Genomic DNA, 27,827 nt, shown 5'->3' on the forward strand with positions numbered 1-27,827 from the left:
CTGTTTTTAAAAATCGAGTGTTTTTGCTGCCCGAGGAAGAAAACGCGTGATGCCGCGGTCAGAAAAAAAGCTGCCGAGGAGCAAAAAAATTTTTTTCCTCAAATGTAATAACGGATGCTAGAATGTGATTCGGGGTGGAATTCCATGTTTAAAAATGTTATTATTAGCTGTTTTTAAAAATCGAGTGTTTTTGCTGCCCGAGGAAGAAAACGCGTGATGCCGCGGTCAGAAAAAAAGCTTCCGAGGAGCAAAAAATTTTTTTTTCTCAAATGTAATAACGGATGCTAGAATGTGATTCGGGGTGGAATTCCATGTTTAAAAATGTTATTATTAGCTGTTTTTAAAAATAGAGTGTTTTTGCTGCCCGAGGAAGAAAACGCGTGATTCCGCGGTCAGAAAAAAAGCTTCCGAGGAGCAAAAAATTTTTTTTTCTCAAATGTAATAACGGATGCTAGAATGTGATTCGGGGTGGAATTCCATGTCTAAAAATGTTATTATTAGCTGTTTTTAAAAATAGAGTGTTTTTGGTGCCCGAGGAAGAAAACGCGTGATGCCGCGGTCAGAAAAAAAGCTGCCCAGGAGCAAAAAAATTTTTTTCCTCAAATGTAATAACGGATGCTAGAATGTGATTCGGGGTGGAATTCCATTTTTAAAAATGTTATTATTAGCTGTTTTTAAAAATCGAGTGTTTTTGCTGCCCGAGGAAGAAAACGCGTGATGCCGCGGTCAGAAAAAAAGCTGCCGAGGAGCAAAAAATTTTTTTTTCTCAAATGTAATAACGGATGCTAGAATGTGATACGGGGTGGAATTCCATGTCTAAAAATATTATTATTAGCTGTTTTTAAAAATCGAGTGTTTTTGCTGCCCGAGGAAGAAAACGCGTGATGCCGCGGTCAGAAAAAAAGCTGCCCAGGAGCAAAAAAATTTTTTTTCTCAAATGTAATAACGGATGCTAGAATGTGATTCGGGGTGGAATTCCATGTCTAAAAATGTTATTATTAGCTGTTTTTAAAAATCGAGTGTTTTTGCTGCCCGAGGAAGAAAACGCGTGATGCCGCGGTCAGAAAAAAAGCTGCCCAGGAGCAAAAAAATTTTTTTTCTCAAATGTAATAACGGATGCTAGAATGTGATTCGGGGTGGAATTCCATGTCTAAAAATGTTATTATTAGCTGTTTTTAAAAATAGAGTGTTTTTGGTGCCCGAGGTAGAAAACGCGTGATGCCGCGGTCAGAAAAAAAGCTGCCGAGGAGCAAAAAATTTTTTTTTCTCAAATGTAATAACGAATGCTAGAATGTGATTCGGGGTGGAATTCCATGTTTAAAAATGTTATTATTAGCTGTTTTTAAAAATAGAGTGTTTTTGGTGCCCGAGGAAGAAAACGCATGATGCCGCGGTCAGAAAAAAAGCTGCCGAGGAGCAAAAAAAATTTTTTTTCTCAAATGTAATAACGGATGCTAGAATGTGATTCGGGGTGGAATTCCATGTTTAAAAATGTTATTATTAGCTGTTTTTAAAAATAGAGTGTTTTTGGTGCCCGAGGAAGAAAACGCATGATGCCGCGGTCAGAAAAAAAGCTGCCGAGGAGCAAAAAAATTTTTCTTCTCAAATGTACTAACAGATGCTAGAATGTGATTCGGGGTGGAATTCCATGTCTAAAAATGTTATTATTAGCTGTTTTTAAAAATAGAGTGTTTTTGGTGCCCGAGGAAGAAAACGCGTGATGCCGCGGTCAGAAAAAATGCTGCCGAGGAGCAAAAAAATTTTTTTTCTCAAATGTAATAACGGATGCTAGAATGTGATTCGGGGTGGAATTCCATGTCTAAAAATGTTATTATTATCTGTTTTTAAAAATAGAGTGTTTTTGGTGCCCGAGGAAGAAAACGCGTGATGCCGCGGTCAGAAAAAAAGCTGCCCAGGAGCAAAAAAATTTTTTTCCTCAAATGTAATAACGGATGCTAGAATGTGGTTCGGGGTGGAATTCCATGTCTAGAAATGTTATTATTATCTGTTTTTAAAAATCGAGTGTTTTTGGTGCCCGAGGAAGAAAACGCGTGATGCCGCGGTCAGAAAAAAAGCTGCCCAGGAGCAAAAAAATTTTTTTCCTCAAATGTAATAACGGATGCTAGAATGTGATTTGGAGTGGAGTTCCATGTTTAAAAATGTTATTATTAGCTGTTTTTAAAAATCGAGTGTTTTTGGTGCCCGAGTAGGAAAACACGTGATGCCGCGGTCAGAAAAAAAGCTGTCGAGGAGCAAAAAATTTTTTTTTCTCAAATGTACTAACGGATGCTAGAATGTGATTCCGGGTGGAATTCCATGTCTAAAAATGTTATTATTAGCTGTTTTTAAAAATCGAGTGTTTTTGCTGCCCGAGGAAGAAAACGCGTGATGCCGCGGTCAGAAAAAAAAGCTGCCGAGGAGCAAAAAATTTTTTTTTCTCAAATGTACTAACGGATGCTAGAATGTGATTCGGGGTGGAATTCCATGTCTAAAAATGTTATTATTAGCTGTTTTTAAAAATAGAGTGTTTTTGGAGCCCGAGGAAGAAAACGCGTGATGCCGCGGTCAGAAAAAAAGCTGCCCAGGAGCAAAAAAAAATTTTTTTTCTCAAATGTACTAACGGATGCTAGAATGTGATTCGGGGTGGAATTCCATGTCTAAAAATGTTATTATTAGCTGTTTTTAAAAATCGAGTGTTTTTGCTGCCCGAGGAAGAAAACGCGTGATGCCGCGGTCAGAAAAAAAGCTGCCGAGGAGCAAAAAAATTTTTTTTCTCAAATGTACTAACGGATGCTAGAATGTGATTCGGGGTGGAATTCCATGTCTAAAAATGTTATTATTAGCTGTTTTTAAAAATAGAGTGTTTTTGGAGCCCGAGGAAGAAAACGCGTGATGCCGCGGTCAGAAAAAAAGCTGCCCAGGAGCAAAAAAAATTTTTTTTTTTCAAATGTAATAACGGATGCTAGAATGTGATTTGGGGTGGAATTCCATGTCTAAAAATGTTATTATTACCTGTTTTTAAAAATAGAGTGTTTTTGGTGCCCGAGGAAGAAAACGCGTGATGCCGCGGTCAGAAAAAAAGCTGCCCAGGAGCAAAAAAATTTTTTTTTCCTCAAATTCAATAACGGATGCTAGAATGTGATTCGGGGTGGAATCCCATGTTTAAAAATGTTATTATTAGCTGTTTTTAAAAATCGAGTGTTTTTGGAGCCCGAGGAAGAAAACGCGTGATGCCACGGTCAGAAAAAAAGCTGCCGAGGAGCAAAAAAATTTTTTTTCTCAAATGTAATAACGGATGCTAGAATGTGATTCGGGGTGGAATTCCATGTCTAAAAATGTTATTATTATCTGTTTTTAAAAATCGAGTGTTTTTGCTGCCCGAGGAAGAAAACGCGTGATGCCGCGGTCAGAAAAAAAGCTGCCCAGGAGCAAAAAAAATTTTTTTTTTCTCAAATGTAATAACGGATGCTAGAATGTGATTCGGGGTGGAATTCCATGTCTAAAAATGTTATTATTAGCTGTTTTTAAAAATCGAGTGTTTTTGGTGCCCGAGGAAGAAAACGCGTGATGCCGCGGTCAGAAAAAAAGCTGCCGAGGAGCAAAAAAAATTTTTTTTTCTCAAATGTAATAACGGATGCTAGAATGTGATTCGGGGTGGAATTCCATTTTTAAAAATGTTATTATTAGCTGTTTTTAAAAATCGAGTGTTTTTGCTGCCCGAGGAAGAAAACGCGTGATGCCGCGGTCAGAAAAAAAGCTGCCGAGGAGCAAAAAAATTTTTTTCCTCAAATGTAATAACGGATGCTAGAATGTGATTCGGGGTGGAATTCCATGTTTAAAAATGTTATTATTAGCTGTTTTTAAAAATCGAGTGTTTTTGCTGCCCGAGGAAGAAAACGCGTGATGCCGCGGTCAGAAAAAAAGCTTCCGAGGAGCAAAAAATTTTTTTTTCTCAAATGTAATAACGGATGCTAGAATGTGATTCGGGGTGGAATTCCATGTTTAAAAATGTTATTATTAGCTGTTTTTAAAAATAGAGTGTTTTTGCTGCCCGAGGAAGAAAACGCGTGATGCCGCGGTCAGAAAAAAAGCTTCCGAGGAGCAAAAAATTTTTTTTTCTCAAATGTAATAACGGATGCTAGAATGTGATTCGGGGTGGAATTCCATGTCTAAAAATGTTATTATTAGCTGTTTTTAAAAATCGAGTGTTTTTGCTGCCCGAGGAAGAAAACGCGTGATGCCGCGGTCAGAAAAAAAGCTGCCCAGGAGCAAAAAAATTTTTTTTCTCAAATGTAATAACGGATGCTAGAATGTGATTCGGGGTGGAATTCCATGTCTAAAAATGTTATTATTAGCTGTTTTTAAAAATAGAGTGTTTTTGGTGCCCGAGGTAGAAAACGCGTGATGCCGCGGTCAGAAAAAAAGCTGCCGAGGAGCAAAAAATTTTTTTTTCTCAAATGTAATAACGAATGCTAGAATGTGATTCGGGGTGGAATTCCATGTTTAAAAATGTTATTATTAGCTGTTTTTAAAAATAGAGTGTTTTTGGTGCCCGAGGAAGAAAACGCATGATGCCGCGGTCAGAAAAAAAGCTGCCGAGGAGCAAAAAAAATTTTTTTTCTCAAATGTAATAACGGATGCTAGAATGTGATTCGGGGTGGAATTCCATGTTTAAAAATGTTATTATTAGCTGTTTTTAAAAATAGAGTGTTTTTGGTGCCCGAGGAAGAAAACGCATGATGCCGCGGTCAGAAAAAAAGCTGCCGAGGAGCAAAAAAATTTTTCTTCTCAAATGTACTAACAGATGCTAGAATGTGATTCGGGGTGGAATTCCATGTCTAAAAATGTTATTATTAGCTGTTTTTAAAAATAGAGTGTTTTTGGTGCCCGAGGAAGAAAACGCGTGATGCCGCGGTCAGAAAAAATGCTGCCGAGGAGCAAAAAATTTTTTTTTTCTCAAATGTAATAACGGATGCTAGAATGTGATTCGGGGTGGAATTCCATGTTTAAAAATGTTATTATTAGCTGTTTTTAAAAATAGAGTGTTTTTGGTGCCCGAGGAAGAAAACGCGTGATGCCGCGGTCAGAAAAAAAGCTGCCGAGGAGCAAAAAAAAATTTTTTTCTCAAATGTAATAACGGATGCTAGAATGTGATTCGGGGTGGAATTCTATGTTTAAAACTGTTATTATTAGCTGTTTTTAAAAATCGAGTGTTTTTGCTGCCCAAGGAAGAAAACGCGTGATGCCGCGGTCAGAAAAAAAGCTGACGAGGAGCAAAAAAAATTTTTTTTCTCAAATGTAATAACGGATGCTAGAATGTGATTCGGGGTGGAATTCCATGTCTAAAAATATTATTATTAGCTGATTGATGTCCCATGGGCAGGGCAGGGACAGTCAAAGGACCTGACTGCTTTACAGTTAATGACATAACATTAAAGCATAGAAAACCAGCAACCTAACCACAAAACAAAACTGATAGGAAATGATTACTATAATTGCAATATAATAATTGTTTAGCCCAGTGTTTTTCAACTTGGGTGACTTTAAAATGAGTGGACATCAACTCCCAGAATTCTCCAACCAACTGATCTGCCCATCTTTAAAGTCGCCAAGGTTGAGAAATACTGTTTTAAACCATTATTGCTGTGGCAAACTACCAACACACTTATTCCTTTTGTGACTTGCTGCAGTAGCTTCAACTTGTCATTCCTTCGTTTTTATTACCGTGTTCCTTCTTGTCTGCTCGTTGCTATTTCCTTGGCCCACCCCTAGAGGGCGCTTAGCGAACAAAAAAAAAAACGATGGTCTTCATTCCTTGGCCACATCTCAGCACATCCCATCCTGCAGGGGGCGCCGGCCGTTCGCTTATACAGTTATACAATAACTCAGAGGTCTTCAAACTTGGCTGCTTTAAGACTTGTGGACTTCAACTCCCAGAATTCTTCAGCCAGCATAGTCCACAAGTCTTAAAGCAGCCAAGTTTGAAGACCTCTGAAATAACTACATCACGCCTTCCGGTTTCCTGCCTGGTTAGACGCCACTTACCATAGAGTTAGCCCGAGATAGAGCGGCGGCAAGCTTTTGCGTTTCTACTGTAAAAGAAAGAAAGTGCAGACAAAGACAAGCCCTCTTTCATGCCTGGAGGAGATCGTCTGCCTGCGTAATGAGTGAAAGCGGCCGGTAGAAGGAACCAGGAGCGGAATCCCAGGTGAATCCTTTATGGGGCTTTAGGATCCCAAACGGTCGCTAGGCGGATCTGCTGACGGAGGAGGACTGGGACCGGGAGGGCTTTTGCACCGTCCGCCTCCAATCTGCATGGCGTGGCGTTTCCCCCGGTTGCAGCGCGTCCCGCTTTTCTTCTTCTAAGCCCGGCGCGGCGCATTGAGCCGAAGGGTGATTTAGAAGCGGTTTCTTTTTTTATTATTATTTATTATTTATTTGTCAAACACGTATAAGAGCCTTGGTGGTGCAGCAGACTAAAGTGCTGTTAAGTAGCACCAGCTGCCTACAATTACTGCAAGTTCAAATCTCACCAGGCTCAAGGTTGACTCAGCCTTCCATCCTTTCGAGGTAGGTAAAATGAGGACCCGGTTTGTGGGGGCAATAAGCTGACTTTGTATAAAAAAGAACACCGCTTTTGGGGGGGGGGGCAAAAGCCCTACTAAGCAGGTATATACAAAAGTATGAAGGCTATTGCTTAACACATTGTAAGCCACCCTGAGTCTCCGGAGAAGGGCGGCATATAAATCAAACCAAATAAATAAATAAATAAATAAATATAAGATTACAGATATAAATATAAACATAATTATGAATACAGGATAAGGATACGAATAAATGGGGACATTAGGACAGGGACGGTTAGGCGCACTGGTGCGTTTATACACCGATATATTCTTCAAATTAATATTCAACCTATTATATTCTTCCTCTGCAAAAAGCGGGCCGAAGCTCTTGCCCTTCCCGGCTCTCTCCAATCCACTCTTTTTTTTTATTTTTTTGCAAAAGGTTTCGTAATGTGGGAATGTAATATGAGTTTATTCAGGGGTGAAATCCAGCAGGTTCTGGAAAACAGGTAGCGGAAATTTTGAGCAGTTCAGAGAACCAGCAAATACCACTTCTGGCTGGCCCCAGAGTGGGGTGGGAATGGAGATTTTGCAATATCCTTCCTCCAGAAGTGGGGCGGGAATGGGGATTTTGCAGTATCCTTCCCCTGCCATGCCATGCCCACCAAGCCACGCCCACAGAACTGGTAGTAAAAAAATTTGGATTTCACCACTGAGTTTATCATACAAGCGTGTTTGTTGTGCATGCTGTGAATTGTTTTTATTTCATGTGGATAGCAACGGGTCTAAACAGCATGGGCTCATCCCTGCCTAACTGGTCTTATTCTTTTTGGTGTCTTGTTTTTTAGGAGAAAGAAACCTTTTGCAGCATGTCAAAAAATGACAAGCAGCCGTCGCTAGCCTTCGGGCAGGTAGTGATTGGGCCTCCCGGTTCCGGGAAAACCACCTATTGTCATGGCATGCAGGAATTCCTCTCTGCAATTGGGCGCAAGGTAGCTGTGGTGAATCTGGACCCAGCCAATGAAGGGATTCCATTCCAATGTGCTGTGGATATCTCTGAACTGATCACCTTGGCTGATGTGATGGAGAATTTGAAACTTGGCCCCAACGGTGGCTTAATTTACTGCATGGAGTACCTAGAGGCAAATTTTGACTGGCTACAGGAGAAACTGGACCAACTGAAAGGACATTACTTTTTATTTGATTGCCCCGGACAAGTGGAGCTCTGCACCCATCATAGTTCTTTGAGAAACATCTTCGCTCAACTTGCTAAGTGGAATTTCAGGGTATGTTTGGTCCAGAACAGGGGTCTCCAACCCTGGCAACTTTAAGCCTGGTGGACTTCAAGTTGCCAAGGTTGGAGACCCCTGGTCCAGAGGAAGCGAGAGCATTCCTGAAGGCCAAACCTCAACCTCAGTCTGTCCCAATTCATAGCGACTGTATGTGAGAACAGCTGCCTTTTCAAACTAGTTCCCAGTGACAAAACCATGAAGCTGTTGTAAAATATGGTGCATTTTATGTGTTTGTAATGTTTGGTAAGAGGGACATGGTGGCTCAGTGGCTAAGATGCTGAGCTTGTCAATCGAAAGGTCAGCAGTTCGAATCCCTAGTACCGCGTAACGAAGTGAGCTCCCGTTACTTGTCCCAGCTTCTGCCAACCTAGCAGTTCGAAAGCACGTAAAAAATGCAAGTAGAAAAAATAGGGACCATCTTTGGTGAAAAGGTAACAGTGTTCCGTGCGCCTTTGGCATTTAGTCATGCCGGCCACATGACCATGGAGATGTCTTGGGACATCACTGGTTCTTCGGCTTTGAAACGGAGATGAGCACCGCCCCCTAGAGTCAGGAACGACTAGCACGTATGTGCGAAGGGAACCTTTACCTTTTAATGTTTGGTAGAAATTGCCTGAGCTTGAAAAGAAGATGTATTCAACTAGAGAGTTGATCTGGACTTTAAAAATCCAGACAACCACTATTGTCCATCGATGATGCTATTGATATGTCTAATTTAATGTGTTAATTTGTGTTATCATCAGAGTCCAGGAGGCTTTGGGGGTTCTACACCTCAGTTTCAATTTGAAAATCTTCCTTATACTTTATTTCCACTTCACATCAAAATATTGTTAAAATGCTAGTAGAAACTTACATCTGTTTTAGTAGGAGGTGTAATGTAGAATTTGTACTCTCTAATTATTGCTAAACCATGGTGTGAACAGTATAAAAGGAGTGCTTTTAATTCAGGGTTATCTGAAAGACTACAACTTTCTATTCCCATTCCTGACAAAGAGTCCCGTTTATTGTATAGGTGACTTGTCTGCATATATTAAACCAGGGTTTCTCAACTTTAGCAACTTTTAACACGTATGGACCTCAACTCCCAGAATTCCTCAGACAACATGCTAATTTCTCTGTCCTTTTGTTTGTTCTTTGTAGTTGGCTGCTGTTCATCTGGTAGATTCTCATTACTGCACAGATCCTGGCAAATTCATCTCTGTTCTCTGCACTTCCCTCGCCACAATGCTGCACGTGGAGTTGCCCCACGTCAACATCCTCTCCAAAATGGACCTCATTGAGCAGTATGGGAAGTTAGGTGAGAACAGGCAATCCTTAGAGAAGGGGTCTCCAATCTTGGCAACTTTAAGACTTGTGGACTTCAACTCCCACAATTCCTCAGCCAATCTTAAAGTTGCCAAGATTGGAGACCCCTGCCTTAGAGAACTGTGGGACTGATTAAAGTAACTACTAAGGGCCTATTACACATCGGATCAGGTGTATGTTATCCACTTGGGTCAGCTGAGGGTAGCCATAGTTCATTTATAGTTGGGTGGTTGCCGGAGAAGTTGATCCAAGATCTTGTCAGTCAGACAACCGCTTAGATGAGGGGTCAGCAACCTGTGGCTCTGGAGCCACATGCGGCTCTTTGGGCCCTCTGCTGTGGCTCCGTCGGGCAATCCCACCATTGGCTGGCCCCGCCCCTCGCCCTCCCCTCACAGTCCCTCCTCGCCTGGCCTGAGAAGGTAAGGGCAACAGCGGGGGATGGAGAAGCATCCAGGGCAGAGACACAGAGAGATACAGAGAGGGGAGAGAGAGGGAGGGAGGGAGGGGAGAGAGAGAGATGTCAAAAGGGTTTTGTGGTTCTCAGTGTTTTTTAACAACTGGTTCTCTGCCCTAATGACTGGCTGGGTAGGCGTGGCTGGGGGGTGTCATGTGACTGGTGGAAGTGAGTGACATCGAGTTTGCCACACCCACCCAGGTTTTTTTGGCTCCTGGTGTTTTCTGTGGGAAATGGGTCCAAATGGCTCTTTGAGTGCTTAAGGTTGCAGACCCCTGGCCTAGATAAATTACTACTCAGACTGGAGTAGTACAAATAAGTCAAGCCTTATACTTGTTTTGAAAGCAGGGCTAACTATTCTCAAAGGCTGCCTGGACAAGGCCCTGCAATTTTTTTGGCAAGGTTTTTCAGCAGTACTTTGCCATTGTTTCCTTCCTGGGGCTAAAAGAAAATCGATTGGCCCAAAAATCACCCAATTGGCTTTATACCCAAGTCAGGAACTAGCCTTAACCACTACACCAAACTGTCTCTTCCTCTTTTAATTGCAATTCAGTCACTGGAGCGTTTTGCATTCCAGAAAAAAAGACCCTGCTATCGAATAAGAAATATTCCAGATTAGCTTGTTCCTTATTCTTTGAATTTACTGAAGCTTTCCTTCCCCCTTTTACTTGCCTTACAGCTTTTAATCTAGATTATTACACAGAAGTTCTTGATCTGTCCTACTTGGTGGATCATTTGGCCTTAGATCCATTCTTCAAGAACTACCAACGCCTGAACAAGAAGCTGGTGGGGGTGATTGAAGACTACAGTTTGGTCTCTTTTGTTCCTCTCAATGTCCAGGTAAGCAAATCAAGGAGCGGAATAGATGAAGCTTTGGTAGTGCCCATCAATTTCCTTCCACCATTTTTACCTATACTTGAGCTGCAAATTACTATGCTTGAGACAAGTGTGGCATGCACCTGTTAGTGCAGGGGGAATGAAATTAAGAGGTAAAACAATACACAAATGCAGGCAACGAATTCTGAAACTGACCAGTTGCCAGGACAGTACTTCACAACTGGTCAAAACACAGTTGAAAAGGTCTATGCCCAGTGGGTGTGCATCTGACTAAATGCTGTTATGGAACAGAACAGGGACACGGTGGCTCAATGGCTAAGACGCTAAGCTTGTCAATCGAAAGGTTGGCAGTTCAGCGGTTCGAATCCCTAGTGTCGCGAAATGGGGTGAGCTCCCGTTCCTTGTCCCAGCTTCTGCCAACCTAGCAGTTCGAAAGCACGTAAAAAATGCAAGTAGAAAAATCGGGCCCACCTTTGGTGGGAAGGTAACAGCGTTCCGTGCGCCTTTGATGTTGAGTCATGCCGGCCACATGACCACAGAGACGTCTTCGGACAGCACTGGCGCTTCGGCTTTAAAACGGAGATGAGCACCGCCCCCTAGAGTCGGGAACGACTAGCACATATGTGCGGGGGGAACCTTTACCTTTACCTATGGAACAGAACGTTTAAGGAATGGAGAATAGTTTGAAGTTAATAGAATGATAATATAAACTGGCTGATGATTTGTTTATTCTAGCATTTGATAACTGTAATCTCATGGCAATGTGATTGCGTATATGGACACTCTTTTGCAATCTGTTCTTCCTAAAGAAAACTTTCAGATTTGAAAGTAAGATTGCTCAGAGGATTCATTTTATTAAAAAAAAAAAAAAAGTTAATCTGTTGCTGAGACTTGCCTGCCAAGTAATCAGGCCAGTGAGTAACAGGATGAAATACGGCAGAGCAATCAATTTGGGCGTGACATGTTTCTAATGGTTCCATGTTTCAGGACAAGGAAAGTATGCGGTGCGTGATGCAGGCAGTGGACAAAGCCAATGGTTACTGTTTTGGGGACTCTGAACACAGAAACCTCAACGTCTTGATGTCTGCAGCGATGGGAGCTGATTTTCAATTTACATCGTATCCTTTCTCCTCGCTCTCCTTCCTCCTTGGTACTTCGGTGCTTTAGGAAATGCAGAGGTTTGGGAAATCTGCTTATGATTTGCAATGATGTCATTTAAAGAGCATTTTAGACCAGTGGTAGCAATGGGAGGATTATTTTGTGTGCTACACGCCTGGCCCTTTTGCTCCACGGAATAAATGATTCCTTTTTATCCCATCCGCCATTTTGGATAGTGCAAGTAGTCCTCGATTTACGAGCACAATGGAGGCCAAAGTTTATGTTGCTAAGTGAGACATTGGTTAAGTGAATTTTGCCCCGTTTTTATGACCTTTCTTGACCCAGTTGTTAAGAGAATCACGGCAGTTGTTAAGTTAGTAACACGGTTGTTAGGCGAATCTGGCTTCCCCGTTGACTCTGCTTGTCACAAGGTCACAAAAAGATGATCATGTAACCCCAGGACACTGTGCAGCCGTCCATAAATAGGACTCATTTGCCAAGATCACGTGAACCTGGAGATGCTGCAATGGTCATAAGTGTGAAAAATGGTCATAAATCACTTTTTTTTCAGTGCCGCTGTAACTGAATGGTCGCGAAATGAAAGGTTGTAAATTGAGGACTACCTGTATATGCAGATGTTTCTCCTGCCGTCAACAGAAGCAGATGGACCAGCTCGGCTTTCTTTAATGCTTTTGGGCTTCCTTTCTCCTTAACTCTCACTCATCAGGACCCTGGCAGTCCAGGAGAAGTATGTGCAGCCACAGGAGAAAACAGTGGAGGAGGAAACTTCAGACATTGAACATGCCAGTTACAGCAGTCAATGAAGGAGGGTAGATCGGCCTGCTCAAAATGGTCTCTCAGGAAGAGCAGCAGGGGAGCTCCCTCCTTCTGCTCCCTCTGAGGTATTCCTGAGGGTCTTGGTGCAGGAATGAACAAGCCACCATCACTGTGTTCCTTCTAATCGTGGTGTAATGAGGAGCCAGATGTTTCTGTTAAGAAACTTGTACAGCTGATGACCAAAGAGCAGTTGACAAGGTGATACGATCTGGCACCTGTTAGTTGCCAGAGACGACCATTCAGTGCTAGCAAAATTGTGGCCTAATGTGTCTCCTTCAGAGCGTGATCCTGCTTTATTTTGCTGAGAAGCTTTTGAGAATTCTCTCTGCTGCCATTCCACAATTTGGGTGCCTTCCGAATGTTTTTTGGGGGAGGGCCTCTTGCCAATGATATGCCTTGGTCATCATCTCAAAGGGCCTTGTCGGGAAAGGCTGCTCTGTCTTGTCACAGATCATGTTCTTTGTGATCTGTTTGGTGGTGTGACCTGCTTTTGGCCGCTTTGAATTGTGATACTGAGGAAAAGCATGGAATCTGAATAATAATAATAATAATAATAATAATAATAATAATAATAACAACAACAACAACAACAACAACAACAACAACAACAACAACAGCTTTACTGTCATTGTACGTGTATACACAGGATACCCATACAATGAAATTCACTTAACACCCAAAGACCAGGTCCAACACACATAACAATCCCCAGACACACTCCCACCCACCACAAATTCCCCACCCCTCAACTACCCAAACATCCACACAACAGACCAAGTAATGCTGTCCAACTGCTCACTATAGGTGGCCCTTTAGTTCATTGTTGAGTGCAGTTATAGCTCTGGGATAAAAACTATTCAGAAAAAGTGTGGTCCGAGTTTTAATTGTTCTGTATCTTCTGCCAGAAGGCAACAGTCCAGAAAGATTGTAAGCAGGATGGGAAGAGTCTATGTTGAGAAGAATATTGTTGAGAAGGGTATGTTTTGAGGCTTTTTTTTGGTGCTGCCAAAGATTTTGGATTTTGGAGAGAGGAATGCTAAATAAAGAAGTTTTTGAACTTTCTTTTTCCAACTTTGGTGCATTTGTAGGATACTTATACAGACAGACAAGCTTGGAGCAGTGTGACATTCTCTCTCTGCAGTATATGGGGCAGAAGAGAAAAACAGTATTTGCAGATGTTTTAAGACTTCAGTGTAATCAGGCCAAAAACATTGAATACCCATGGTTATTGCCATGTTTTTCACGTTGGTGGAAACTTGGAAGTCAACAGCTACTGGCAAAGTCAAGGCATTAACTTTTCAAGATAGTGCCACACCAATAGTGAGTTGAAGTCAACACATCAAAGTGTCCAAGTTCAAAAAACATTCATTTAAAAAGTCCACATTGGTATGTAACCTCTTCCTACACTTGTAGTAGAATGTGAAGTGTTCACTCTGCTGGATTGGTATAATTTGTTTAAAACCTAAAATTGCTGCCATTGTTAGACCCACTGATTTTATGCACAGATGTGAAGAAGCATTTCTTTAATCCATCTCAGATTTTTCACTGCTGCTGAACATCCCTAGATTCTCATTTTGCAAGAAAAAGAAAATACCGTAATTTGAATTACTTTCTTCCCATGAAGCATAGTTTGTGTAGCACCATGTCCCTCCTTGCCATTTATTTCTAAATAAAATAGCTCTAAAACATTTGTAATTTTTCTTGGTAGGGTACTTAAGTCCTACAGTATGTCATTCTTTAAAGGTTAACAAGTGTTACTAAAGCACAAACTGGGTAATTATTACACACATTTACTTATATGAAGTGCCATCTAAGGAGACAGGTAGCATACCTGTCAGATATAGAGAGGAGAATTACAAATATCAAGCTCAAATAGAGTTATAAAAGAAAGAATGTAATAGAAACACCGTGCTTTTAAATAATGAAACATGCATTCTATCATTGCAGTGAAGCAGCTTAAAGGATAGAACTGCACGTAATTTATACCAAATTGACAGAAGGAAGAAACACCTTCTGGTGTTATGTCTTGTTTGTACAACTATAGCTTATGAAAATTGGTGCTCTTGGCATTTTATCATGAAAGGGAATTTAAATTGCTTTGATTCTAGATAATAAACCTGCAGATATTTTTATGGTTGTTTTTTGAAAAGATCCAAACCTCACCAAGTACTTTAATAGAATTCTTCCCTCCTTGCTTCATTATCTCTTTTGAAAGATGTTCAAAGGAGGGTAGGTAGGTAGGTAGTGAAAGTGTCTAGAATCCCAGCCCTTGAGGTAGGGATCTACTACAACACTGACCGAGGGCCCCAACACCAGTTCAAAATTATGGATCTGTAGTCAGGTCCATCAGGAAGATGCACCATTTGGAGGATGAAGGGATAACCACTAGGAAGAAATCTATTTGGCTGGCAAGAAATAGCAAAACACTTCAGGAAGGATAGAAATGGTGAGGAGATATACACTGCTCAAAAAAATAAAGGGAACACAAGCAGAAGACATCCGAGATCTGAATGAATGAAATAGCCTTATTAAATACTTTGTTCGTTACATACACTAGTTTTGTGTTTCCTTTAGTTGTTTGAGCAGTATATAAACTCCTGTATGTAAAGAACAAAGTATTTATTTATTTATTTATTTATTTTTATTTATTTATTTATTATATTTCTATACCGCCTTTCTCCCGTAGGACTCAAGGCGGTGTACAGTCAAGAAAAATATAGACACACAAACATCATAAAATTGCTAATTAAAATTATTACTTAGTTTGGTCAATTAAATAAAACCCAGAATTAGATAACATTAAAAAAAAAAATCATTCACATGTTCATATGTTTAGCCCTGCCTGTTGAAACATCAGGGTCTTGAGGGCACGGCGGAAAGCACGGAAATCAGGGATATTCCATATCTCCGGGGGCAGTTCATTCCAAAGGGTTGGAGCCCTCACAGAGAAGGCCCTCCCCTTGGGAGTCGCCAGTCGGCATAATTTGACTGACGGTACTCTGAGTAGTCCCTCCCTGTGAGAACGAACTGGTCGGTGGGAGGCTATTGGTGGCAAAAGACGGTCTCGTAGGTAATTTAATAAGGCTGTTTCATTCATTCAGATCTCGGATGTCTTCTGCTTGTGTTCCCTTTATTTTTTTGAGCAGTATATTTACCAGCTCAGCAATGAAAGGTGGATTTTATGACAAATATGACAAATATCTTTTTGTATATGCTCATGAGCGAAGGAAGATGCTCCATAAGGATAACTGATCCCCCCCCCCTCCTAGAATTTACCTGCACACAGTGCAGTTCTCCATCCTGAAAGGTATGGTGATCAAGCAGGAAAACAAATATGAAATCAAATAAATCTATGATGAAATGCAATAAACTTACAGGCGATCATGACCGAGTTACATCTACATTTACAGGATGGCACTCCTCTGGTGAGAATTTTGCTCCTGCAGGCGTCCATCAAAGCAGCAAGAATATTCTAGCACATTCAGCAACCTTTCTCAGTCTGGTTATGCCAAGGCTTTGATGCCTAGAATCTAGACATTGAGTGTACTAGGTTGGGAAGACTGGAAAATAACTGATATATGCGGAAAAAGAAAGTTTTGTGTTTCACTGGGAAGAAGTGTGGGATGAATGTTACTGAATGCAAAGAAATAGATGAAATTACAGTATGTTCTTTCGACAGGTTCTTGCTTTGTGTTGCTAAGGAACGTGGCTGTGATCCACTAAAATACTTGCTTTGCATTCTGGCTCGAACAGCTTCGCTTTCTGAGGTTGTGTGCTTTGTGTCCGCTATGCTTCTGGGGGATCTCTCAGATCTGTACCAGGAATCAGGGGCTTAAGATGATGGCTAAAATTGGCCACCAGGCAAAGAGAAGGTAGACCTGATCGTTTTTTTTTCCAGTTGCCGCCATGAGGTGCTGCTGATACATCAGCAGGGCAACTAAAAACCGTTCTTCTGCACTATATTTCCCCATTAAGAACTATTCCATCAGAGCCACAAGGGGTTGCTCTTAATGCAAGAAATAGGCAAGATGTTAACTGGGTGTAACTTCTTTGATGGTGGAAAAAGATGGCCTTAAGCTTGTTCCCACAGTCTCAGTGTTATTGCGAGTTATCCTGAATAGGGATGGAGGGGGAGAGAGAGAGAGATAGAGAAAGAGGGAGGGAGGGAGACAGGGAGGGGAAGAGACAGAAAGGGAGGGAGATGGAGGGGAGGGAGAAAAAGGGAGAGGGAGACGGGAAGGGAGAAAGAGGGATACAGACAGAGGGAAAGCGGGAGAGAGGGAGACGGGGAGGGAGAAAAAAGGGAGAGAGAAAGGGAGGGAGGCGGGGAGGGGAGGGGAGAGACAGGAGAAAGGGAGAGCAGAAGGAGACAGGGAAGGGGAGGGGGGAGAGAGACAGAGGGAGGGGGAGGGAGGGGGAGAGAGAGAGAGAGAAAATCAAGACAAGAAATTGTTCTCAGTGTGGGCTTTTTCTCTTCTCAGCACTACCCAGCACTGATATTCTGGGTCTACTGGCTGAACTGATCCTCTGGCAGTCCTGCTATGATACCTTGCATAGTTTCTGGCATGATCTTAGAGTAGACTTAGCCAAAGTTTCTTTAAGGCGATCCAGGTTCCCGGCATGGACATGATTGTGAAGGTCTCCATAATAGGCCATACTTAGCTATGGATGCCGACTGAAGGGTGGCAGCCCTTAAATACAGTACCTGAGGCATCCTTAGAAGAATGAGGGTCCCTAATCCTGGAGGATTAAATGCTGCCTAGAAGGACAGGAGAGTCAGTCCTTCAGCTCACTTTTCCTGTCCAGGCTCCTGAAAACGCTGCCATTGATTGCCTCCTCTTGCCTGCCACCTCCATTGGGTGAACCTTGTGCCTTTGTCTCGGGCGACACATCTGTTTCCTCGCAAAGCACCTGGCTGACCAGTAGGCAGGCCCGTCTCACAGCTGCCGCTCTGCCAGCCTTCAGCAACTTCAGTGCAGCTTCAGCAGTGAGGTGGGGCAGGGCTGAGCCCTCGTAGGCCTGAGGCTCTAGTTTGCTTTCTCTTTCTTTCTTTTTCACACCCGTCATGTTCTGTTGCAGCCTGCCAGGCAGGCACTGGGTTCAGCCGCAGCTGGGGTGGGCAAGGCATTAGCGAGCTACTGGCAAAGTCAAGGCACGTTCCACCCAACAGCAAAGGGAAAGGCATGACTTAGGTGGGTGAAAAGAATGTCTGAAGGCAGACGTTTCCTGGGTCATCTCGAGGGAAGCCGGCTATGACTCTGGGTCTATGGAGAAGGGGGGGGGAATCCCCGTGCTTCTCCTTTGCTAGCCAACCTGCAGATAACGAAAGGATGCTGAATACGGGAGATTTGGATAGGGACAATTTGGGTGCACGGAAACAGGTTTCTAAGATCCAACACCCAGAAACAGATTAGTTGTAATGCTTATCTTGGCACGGGAAGCTCTTAATCTCTCACAGTTCCACCCTTTCAGAGGTTCCTCCCTAGCTTGTCTTTTTTTTTTTATGCTATTCCTTCTTTACCTTTTAGCAAGCGTGCAAGACCAGCCATTACTAATCGGGGGAAACCTATCGCTGCACAAAGGACTGGTTCAATGCCTTTTGATGCCTGTCTCATCTCTGTAACACGTCACGATTAGTCATGTGTTTCGCATGATGTGTAATTAGTGGCTCTGGGGCGAGAAAGTGTTGAGTTCCCCGACCATTATCACATGAAAGCGCCGAGAAACAATTCCAAATAAGGCCACGTAATTCTGCTCTGAACCGAAAACTGCAAGGAAAATGACTATTGCCTTAAGAAACCCTCCATAAATATTAGCCTTGACCGGCCTGATGGGATCTGCCAGGTAACCTCTACTGGGTGGATCAGAAACACACCTGGAATGTCTTGGGAATGGGATATGGGTGTTGGTGAGACTTTCAAAGGCACCCATGGCTGTTACCTTGATGGGAAGTTTCTCAGACAAGGTGGAGCTCCACCATCCAGACACACCTGCTCAAATCTTCTCTTCCCCGGCCTTCCTTCTCCACCCAATCCATGCAGGCAGCTCTTGGCACAAACAGCTGTGTTAGCAAAGCTGCAGCTGCTCGGTGGCTTGTGGGACAAGAACCCCCCCCCCACCCCGCCCTGTTCCTCCACCCTGCCCAAACTGCTGAGTAATGGCTTTTCCTGCGGGGCCAAGTCCCCCCTTCAGTCCTCTTAACCAAGAAGCAATGGAGCAAGCTTTGAGCTTCTGGACTGGCAAACTTGATGTACTGCTATGGGGCTCCCCCCAGGGGTGAAATCCAGCAGGTTCTGACAGGTTCTGGAGAACTGGTAGCAGAAATTTTGAGCAGCTTGTAGAACTGGTAGCAGAATTTTGAGTAGTTTGGAGAACCAGCAAATACCACCTCTGGCTGGCCCCAGAGTGGGGAGGGAATAGGGAATAGAGAACGGGGATTTTATTTATTTATTTATTTGTTTGTTGTTTGTTCGATTTATATGCCGCCCTTCTCCGGAGACTCAGGGCGGTTTACAATGCGTTAAGCAATAGCCTTCATACTTTTGTATATACCTGCTTAGTAGGGCTTTCGCCCCCCCCACCAAGCGGTGTTCTATTTTATACGAAGTCAGCTTATTGCCCCCACAATCCGGGTCCTCATTTTACCTACCTCGAAAGGATGGAAGGCTGAGTCAACCTTGAGCCTGGTGAGATTTGAACTTGCAGTAATTGCAGGCAGCTGGCAACTAAATGCTACTTTAACAGCACTTAGTCCACTGCGCCACCAGGCTCCTAATGTGTCCTAGTATCCTTCCCCTAGAATGGGATGGGAATGGAGATTTTGCAGTATCCTTCCCCTGCCATACCCACCAAGCCACACCATGCCCACCAAGCCACGCTCACAGAACCGGTAGTAAAAAAAATAGGATTTCACCACTGGTTTCCCTCCCCCCCACTTCTTTTTCAAAATTTGGTAAGTCAACCCCACACTACTCCCTGAGGTAACTCTTCATCGCCTCTTAGCTTTGCAGTTGTGTAAATGTATACAGGTACTCCTCGACTTACGACCACCATTGAGCCCAATATGTTGTTAAGTGAAACATTTCTTAAGTGGGTTTTGCCCCATTTTACGACCTTTCTTGCCTCAGTTGTTAAGCGAATCACAGCAGTTGATAAGTTGGTAACCTGGTTGTTAAGTGAATCTGGCTTCCCCCATTGACGTTGCTTGTCAAAAGGTCGCAAAAAAGGATCACGTGACCTTGGGACACAGCAACGGTCATAAATATGAACCAGTTGCCCAGCGTCTGAATTTTGATCCCACGATCATGGGGATGCTGGAAAAGTCGTAATTGTGAAAAACGGTCATAGTCACTCTTTCAATGCCATTGTAACTTTGAACGGTCACTAAATGAAATGTTGTAAGTCAAGGACTACCTGTATATTGCTTCTTGGAAGAAAAAGGCTTACAAGTGTCTATGCAGATTCTCAGTCATGGTTGTCCCAAAGGTGCTTTTTTCAAAAGACAACTTGACTTTCTGGTTTTTCTTTGAAGATGTTTCACTTCTCATCCAAGAAGCTTCTTCAGCTCTGACTGGATGGTAGAGAATGGAAGGATTCAGTCATCCATCTAGTCAAAACTGAAGAAGCTTCTTGGATGAGAAGCGAAACGTCTTCAAAGAAAACCTAGAAAGTCCAGTTGCCTCTTGAAAAAAAGCACCTTTGGGAGTCTCAGCTTACAAGTTTCCCAGCTGGAAAGGCCTCTATGCCAACATTCAATAAATCAAAGGTGCCACCTTCTGATCTGCACATTGCAGCTGTGGGTACCATCTGCATTTCAAGTGGTGAACCACCAAAACCAAAAGAACAGAAAAAGACTAGAAAAGGATAGGCACACTGGTGGCCACTAATTCCTCAAAGGCTCTTCAAAACAGTTCAGTCTTCAAAGGTTTCTACAGGACCAAGAGCCACCTGTGATATTTCTGGGTGGGCGTCTTTTTTTTTGACACAAACAAACTGGTAGACACTCTTGATGCTTCTTAAACCCCGAGGGAAGTCATGACAGCTAGGAATTCTGGTTAATTTTCTTTACAGTACTTCTATTTGGGGGGCATTTTCAAATGCATTTCTGAGCCCATCTATTATACTTTTTTTTTTTTTTTTAAATTTGATTTATATGCCGCCCTTCTCCGGAGACTCAGGGCGGCTTACAATGCGTTAAGCAATAGCCTTCATACTTTTGTATATTTTATACAAAGTCAGCTTATTGCCCCCACAAACTGGGTCCTCATTTCACCTACCTTAGAAAGGATGGAAGGCTGAGTCAACCTTGAGCCTTGGAGAGATTCGAACCAGCAGAAATTGCAGGCAGCTGTGTTAATAACAGGGTGCTTAGACCACTGTACCATCAAGGCTACTTTACCTATAGACTTCAATTTGATGTACATATTGGCTTTTTTGGGGGGTGGGTGGGAAGTGCACTTTTACTTAAAGTGGTCACTCCTGTTTTGAAAAGAAAGCAGTATATCAGAAGAGAGAGGCTGGTGGAGGGTCTGGGGCTTTTTTGTTGCTGAAAACGTCCCCCACTCGAAGGCCATTTTGAGACAGTTGAATTGTTTAGGGCAGTGGTGAAATCCAATTTTTTTTACTACCGGTTCTGTGGGCCTGGCTTGGTGGGCCTTGCAGGGGAAGCATACTGCAAAATCTCTATTCTCACCCTACTCCAGAAGAAGGGTACTGCAAAATCTCCATTCTCTCCCCACTCCTGGAAGAAGGATATTACAAAATCCCCATTCCCACCCCACTCTGGGACCAGCCAGAGGCGGTATTTGCCGGTCCTCTGAACTGCTCAAAATTTCCGCTACCGGTTCTCCAGAACCTGTCAGAACCTGCTGGATTTCACCCCTGGTTTCGGGCAAATAACACCGACTAGGCCACGCCCACCCAACTGGGCAGAGAACCCCTTGATAAAATTTTTGAAGCCCGTTTTGGATGCCAGGTAAGTGCAGGGTGCACGCGGAGGCTCTGAGAGAGCAAAAAATGAGCCTCCCGGAAGTCCAGAAACGGGCCTCCAGATGGTCTCTGGAGCCTGGAGGAGGCCATTTTCATTCTCCTGGAGGCTCCAGGAAAGCCCTTCCTGTGGTGCAGGAGGCTGAGTAGGCCACACCCCCACGGCCACCCCCCCCCCCCCAGCAACCAGGCAGAGAACTGGTTGCTAAAATTTTTCAATTGCACCCCTGCTTCACTTGCCCGTTCAGATTCCCCCAGGAGGGTTGGCATTCCCTCTGAGAGCAGAGGACCTAACGGGTTACGTTGTGACTACATTTTGTGGTCACACTGACAACCCCAGGATGGAGACTAGGGTGCGCTGTGCCTCGAGTGTTGCAAACAGGGTGAACAGGTTTAGGCTTGAGCAGCCCTCCCACGACATTACATCAGACAAAGGGAGACCAGGGTGTACTCCCAGGAGAGTCAGTTTCAGAAAAATGCCAAGAGTCTCCTTCCACTTACATCACTAAAGAGACACCTCAGCAATCTGGAGCAAGCACTGAGGTCATTTTTCCAATTAGGGCGTGATGAGTGTGGCTGGGAGTGCTGGCAAGAAAGAAGGAACAAGTGGGAGCATCTTCAGGGATGCCGGCGGAAAGAGGAATGTGGTTTTTAGCACATCAGTTACGGATGAGGGATCTCAAACCCTGGATAGATCCAGAAAGTCTCCTGCACTGTGGTCATGGGAGGTCTTTGTCTGCACTGACAATCAGATGTGTCTGATTTATAGGAAATCTTCTAGCCCTGCTCTTAAATCCATGTTTTATTTCTATTAGCCACATGCTAGATATGGATATTTGCTAGGGATCTCCAAAGCTGAACCATCACTGGCCTTCATTTTCTGGAGACCTCATAACAGACATGAATACGTCGGGTGGGTTCTACTTTCCTTTACTACCAGTTCGCAATAGGAGCATGCACGCACATGCACACAAGCTTCTGCGCATGCGCAGATCATCCATGATGACATCTGGGCAGGTGGGTGGAGTCTCCCGCTGCTTTTACTACCGGTTCTCAAGAACCGAACAGAACTGGGAGTAACCCACCACTGGAATACATGCTATGAGGGTCCTACCACAAATTATGTATCATTCACAAATAAAAGGCTGTCATCCAGGGGTGGGCTGCTGGGAGTTTGCAGGGGTTCGGGAGAACCTCTAGCTAAGATTCTATGCAGTTTGGAGAACCCCCAAATCCCACTCCTGGCTGGCCTCACCTACCCCTCCCTTTCCCGGAGTCCCCATGCAGCCTGTTTTGGATGTAGGTAAGTGCAAGGCATGTGCAGAGGTTCGGGGAGGGCAAAATACAGGCCTACCCGAAGTTCGGGAAGTCCGGAAACAGGCCCGTTTCTGGCCTCTAGAGGGCCTCCGGAGACTGAGGAGGCCATTTTTACCCTCCTGGAAGCTTGAGGGAAGCCTACGGAGCCTGGGGAGGGCAAAACGCCCCCCCTGTGGTGCAGGAGGCCGACTATGCCACGCCCACCCTGGGCACGCCCACCCAGCAACCGGGCAGAGAACTCCTTGCTAAAATTTTTGAATCCCACCCCTGCTGTCATCTACTGCAGGAAAGGGCCTTGCTCAGTTACACAGCAGGGAAAAATCCCCAGTTCATGGGTCCCACCAGGGTGGAAAAGAATTTTTGCCAGATGCTTCTTTACTAGCTCCAGCTCCACCGCAGGCATCTGAAAGACCAAGACGTGGATCCTTAGTGCTTCTAAACAGAGGGGAAACATCCTCCCTTGCCTGGGACCAGTGAAACAGCTCAGGTCAAACCAGCATTAATGGCAGCTCTTGATTTTCCCAAGAGATAGCAAATCCAACTTGCTGATTATCCACACTGGTTCGACTACCACAACGATTTTGCCCAAATGAGAAATCAGGGATTAGACATAAACGCCCATTAAAAAAAAAATAAACCTCTGCCATTGCTCCTCAGACCTGCAGCTTCCCAACAGGTAGGAACAGTCAAAGATGGTCTTTCGTTTTGTTGTCACAGCAGAAAATTTGTTCGGAAGAAATCCAAGAGGGAAAAGGGAGCCATCTTCATCTTGGGCAGGCTCTGTTCCTGTTCAAAATCACCCAGGGGGGCTGCTGTCTCCTGTCTGTTCCCCTGCCAGGAACCTGCAAATTAGGCCCCCAAGCACACCCTGTTCCCGCCGCTGGCTCTTATACGGGTTTTTAGGGTGAATCTCTTGGCCAGAGCAATTTCTGTTGTAAAGCAGATACTAAGGGCTGGGACAAGTACCACTGGTTGCGCAGGCTGGAAAAGCATAATGGGAATCCTCCTCCATTGAAAAGGAAAAAAAATGTCAAAAGTCAGGATGACGCTGCGCTGCGCTTTGAAATGTTTGCCAAGGAAAACAGGCTGTGGCACACCTGGCCCATACCGAAGCATGGTGTGTGTGTGTGGTGGGGAGAGAACAGCAGCCGTTCCCTGGCAGCCAAATGAATGTCTGGGTGGGAAATAAGCAGGGGTGAAATCCAGCAGGTTCTAGAGAACCGGTAGCAGAAATTTTGAATAGTTTGGAGAACCAGCAAATACCAAAGTATTTGGTATTGGTCCCAGAGTGGAGTGGGAATGCAGATTTTGCAGTATCCGTCCCTCAGGAGGGGAGAGAATGGAGATTTTGCAGTATCCTTCCCCCAGGAGGGGAGGGAATGGAGATTTTGCAGTATCCTTCCCCCAGGAGGGGAGGGAATGGAGATTTTGCAGTATCCTTCGCCCAGGAGGGGAAAGAATGGGGATTTTGCAGTATCCTTCCCCCAGGAGGGGAGGGAATGGAGATTTTGCAGTATCCTTCCCCCAGGAGGGGAGGGAATGGAGATCTTGCAACATCCTTCCCCCAGGAGGGGAGGGAATGGGGATTTTGCAGTATCCTTCCCCCAGGAGGGGAAAGAATGGGGATTTTGCAGTATCCTTCCCCCAGGAGGGGAGGGAATGGAGATTTTGCAGTATCCTTCCCCCAGGAGGGGAGGGAATGGAGATTTTGCAGTATCCTTCCCCCAGGAGGGGAGGGAATGGGGATTTTGCAGTATCCTTCCCCCAAGGAGGGGAGGGAATGGAGATCTTGCAACATCCTTCCCCTGCCACGCCCACCAAGCCACGCCCACAGAACCGGTAGGGAAAAATTTTGGATTTCACCTCTGGAAATAAGGATGGATTCCTGAAGCTTCCGTGAAATGCGGAGAAACTGCAGAGGGAAAACAAAATATTGGCCTTTCTGGTTCTCCACAGGATTCTTGACCGGACCAAAAGGTGCGGTCCCCACCCTCCACTCCCATCACCGCTGCCTGCAGCCATGCAACCTAATTGTCTGGCCCGGGTTTGCTTGCTTTCCCAAAGTCTCACAGTGCCAGGATGCCTCCTTGCCTGGTTGGAAGCAGAACGCAAGTCGGCACTTGCTCGCTCTCTTCCAACACACGTAGATCTTCTTCTTGCACAGCTTGTAATATGTCCCACAGTGTATGGGATGCTCACCTGGGACGCTTCGAAGAGTTCTGTGGGAGGGGGACACCAGGGCCAAGCCCCGCGACAGCCTGCTGAACAATTTCTGCCCTGTTTCTAGATAAAAAAGATTGTTCTCGAGGCTGAGTTGAGGTTCTGTTTGCTAAGTCCTCCGAAATAGGCCAGATCAAGAAACAGGCATGGAAGGGATTCTAGGGTGCTATTTCTTGTTGTAGGGTGGTAGAGTAATACAGTCTTTAAAGCCTGTTTGATTTTTTTTTTTCTATGCCCCATCTTAGGCTAAAGAAAATCAAGTTGTCCTGAGTTTTATATCAAAATGTATTTTATTCTTTCTACTGTTTCCATCTTCCCTTAAAACATTAACAGATTCAGCGAAATGTTGGAAATGCCATCACATACCAGGATCTTCTTATCATATGCCTTCCATCCTTCCGAGGTGGGTAAAATAAGGACTCAGACCGTTGGGGGCAATATGCTATTTAGTAAACTGTCTTTGGTGTAATCCGCCCAGAGTCCTCGGAGAGTGGGCGGCATAGAAATAATAATAATAATAATAATAATAATAATAATAACAATAATAATAATAATAATAATAATAATAATAATGAGGAGAAGGAGAAGGAGAAGGAGAAGGAGAAGAAGAAGAAGAAGAAGAAGAAGAAGAAGAAGAAGAAGAAGAAGAAGAAGAAGAAGAAGAAGAAGAAGAAGAAGAAGAAGAAGAAGTAGTAGTAGTAGTAGTAGTAGTAGTAGTAGTAGTAGTAGTGGAGACATGGTCAGAAGCTAAAGTCTATTGGAACAGAATTAAGATTTGGTTAGAGGAAATGACCCAACAACATATTGATTTAAAACCGGAGCTGTTCCTACTGGGTACCCTACTAGAGAAAATCTGTAAAGAAAATGTATATTTGATTATTCATATAATAACTGCAGCGAGGATAATATTTGTGCAAAGATGGAAAGGGGAAAAAATCCCTTTGGAAGGGGAAGTAATTAAAAAAATTTTAGACTGTGCAGAAATGAATAGATTAACCTTGATGATTAAAGAGAGAGAAGATACGGAATATTTTAAGATATGGGGGAAATTTTATGATTGGTTAGAAAAGAGAAATAGATTTTGATAACGAAATAGGAGAATATTACATTAAATGTATTGTATTTGGGGGGAAATATTGTAATAGAGAAATGGAAATCATAAGGGAAGAAATGAAGATAGGAGGAGTAATCAAAAAGAGGAAGAAGTTACTGAAGAAACACCGAGATGACACACGGAAGGATTGATGTATTATGTGTTTGTTTGTGTAAAAAATAAAAAAAAAATACAAAAAAACCCAACAACCATTAACAGATTCCATAATGGACTGAGAATCAGTTTCTCCACTAGATCAGGGGTCTCCAACCTTGGCAACTTTAAGACTTGTGGACTTCAACTCCCAGAGTTCCTCAGCCCACCGTGGCAGCTTTCCTTCTTTCCTTATCCTGAAGGTCAACTCTAAATTCCCCCCCCCTTTTTTTTTTTACTACTGCAGGGTTGGGGTTTCCCATGTTGGCTGGGGAATTCTGAGAATTGATGTCTAAGTATTTTAAAATGGCCAAGAAACCCTGCTCTTCTGTATATTTTTCTTCTTGTGCCATATCCGGTAGCGGAAATTTTGAGCAGTTCAGAGAACCGGCAAATACCACCTCAGGCTGGCCTCAGAGTGGGGTGGGAATGGAGATTTTGCAATAACCTTCTCCCCAGGAGTGGGGAGGGAATGAGGGTTTTGCAGTATCCTTCTCCTGCCACGCCCACCAAGCCACGCCCACCAAGCCACGCCCACAGAACCAGTAGTAAAAAAAAAAAAGATTTCACCACTGCACCAGCCCCACCTTCTCCCCATCAGATTACAGGCTCTCTTGTGCCTGTACACTCACTCTGAGTAAACTACAGTGATTGTATCAGCGGATAGATCTAGATCTTGATCTATCCGCATCACCTATAAAGAATCGGTTGCCACATCCCTTCCTATCTCGCAGACGGATTCTGAAGCAAGAAAAGAGCAGAGAGAGAAATAATTGGGTCTAGTCTAGCTTTCCTCATTCTTACACCTTCCCAGGTCTGGGAATTCAGCTCCCGTAATTCCTAATCAAGGATGGACCAGGTGATGATGTAACAATAGAAGAGACTCAGGGTTGAACTGCGGGGTCCTTGGCGCTCTCTGAGCTGGGTGACGATGTGTTCCAGGTGTCCCAAACCCCTTTTCATAGGCTAGGAAAGAGCTTAGCTACACAATGCACTAACACACTACTTCTGAGAAGCAGCCCCTGGATGTAATAATGTGCCAATTATTCTTATGCACATCCGTTGTGGCAACTGGAATTTTCCAAGGGGAAAGAAAATGGAGTGCCATACAAGCTTCCTGGGGTAGTGCAAGGGAACCGAAAAGCATCTGCATTGCCATGAAAGCCCCACAAGAGAGGGCATTTCCCCACTAACATGAAAGAGGCAACAGTCTCTTAGTTGTAATGAAAACAAAAATATTGGGCAAAAGAATCTAATTTACTATTTTGCTAGTCAAAAAAAAAAATTGGCTTGTTCATTCTTAAGTTTCTGATATAAAGAATTAAGTGAAATCTATGCAAGGCTTAGTACATCTTACCTTGTCCTTAAAATCTCCTAAACTCCTACAAATACAAATATTATCCAAATGGGGCTTTGGAGAGTCTCCAAATAGATGCTGGTGAATACACCCTACAAATCCCAGGTTTACACTCTGCTCCAAAATATGGGAAAGACTTGTAAAACTGCCTTTTATCAGATTAAGCTACCTCTGCATCTGGGACTGGTGTGGATCTGTGGTTAGGCATTTGTGCTTTGATATTACTGTTTATTAATCCTTCATTAAATTAAAACTGGGAGTGTTTTACAAATTAAACTTTGGATTGTCTACATTCACAATATTGGTTCTGCCA

General features: G+C 43.6%; 1 protein-coding gene across 3 annotated transcripts; it reads left to right on the forward strand.

The window, feature by feature from the left end:
- The first annotated feature begins 6,093 nt into the window (after nucleotides 1–6,093).
- On the forward strand, nucleotides 6,094–26,136 carry GPN2 (GPN-loop GTPase 2). 3 transcript variants are annotated; one of them, XR_011600772.1, is made up of 8 exons: nucleotides 6,094–6,208; nucleotides 7,415–7,852; nucleotides 8,999–9,155; nucleotides 10,297–10,457; nucleotides 11,442–11,572; nucleotides 12,280–12,454; nucleotides 25,245–25,314; nucleotides 26,057–26,136. XR_011600772.1 is itself a non-coding variant. In XM_070950107.1 (6 exons), the coding sequence occupies exons 2-6, from the start codon at nucleotides 7,436–7,438 to the stop codon at nucleotides 12,374–12,376; spliced, it is 963 nt and encodes a 320-aa protein (XP_070806208.1). In that variant the 5' UTR covers nucleotides 6,094–6,208; nucleotides 7,415–7,435; the 3' UTR covers nucleotides 12,377–14,077. The 3 variants fall into 3 exon arrangements, 1 of the variants encoding a protein (XP_070806208.1); XR_011600773.1 differs by lacking the exons at nucleotides 25,245–25,314; nucleotides 26,057–26,136 and adding an exon at nucleotides 15,800–15,862; XM_070950107.1 differs by lacking the exons at nucleotides 25,245–25,314; nucleotides 26,057–26,136 and having other exon boundaries at nucleotides 12,280–14,077.
- Nucleotides 26,137–27,827: the final 1,691 nt, after the last annotated feature.

The sequence above is a fragment of the Pituophis catenifer genome, unplaced genomic scaffold, assembly GCF_029215685.1.
Source record: "Pituophis catenifer annectens isolate HBS135680 unplaced genomic scaffold, rPitCat1.0.hap2 SCAF_9, whole genome shotgun sequence".
Classification (NCBI taxonomy): Eukaryota; Metazoa; Chordata; class Lepidosauria; order Squamata; family Colubridae; genus Pituophis; species Pituophis catenifer.

What these genes read in the sequence shown, in the direction of transcription:
- GPN2 (XM_070950107.1), top strand. Translation starts at nt 7,436, where the DNA reads ATGTCAAAAAATGACAAGCAGCCGTCGCTAGCCTTCGGGCAGGTAGTG. An exon ending in TTGCTAAGTGGAATTTCAGG is followed by an intron (nt 7,853 to 8,998) that starts GTATGTTTGGTC and finishes TGTTCTTTGTAG; the next exon opens with TTGGCTGCTGTTCATCTGGT. An exon ending in TTGTTCCTCTCAATGTCCAG is followed by an intron (nt 10,458 to 11,441) that starts GTAAGCAAATCA and finishes TCCATGTTTCAG; the next exon opens with GACAAGGAAAGTATGCGGTG.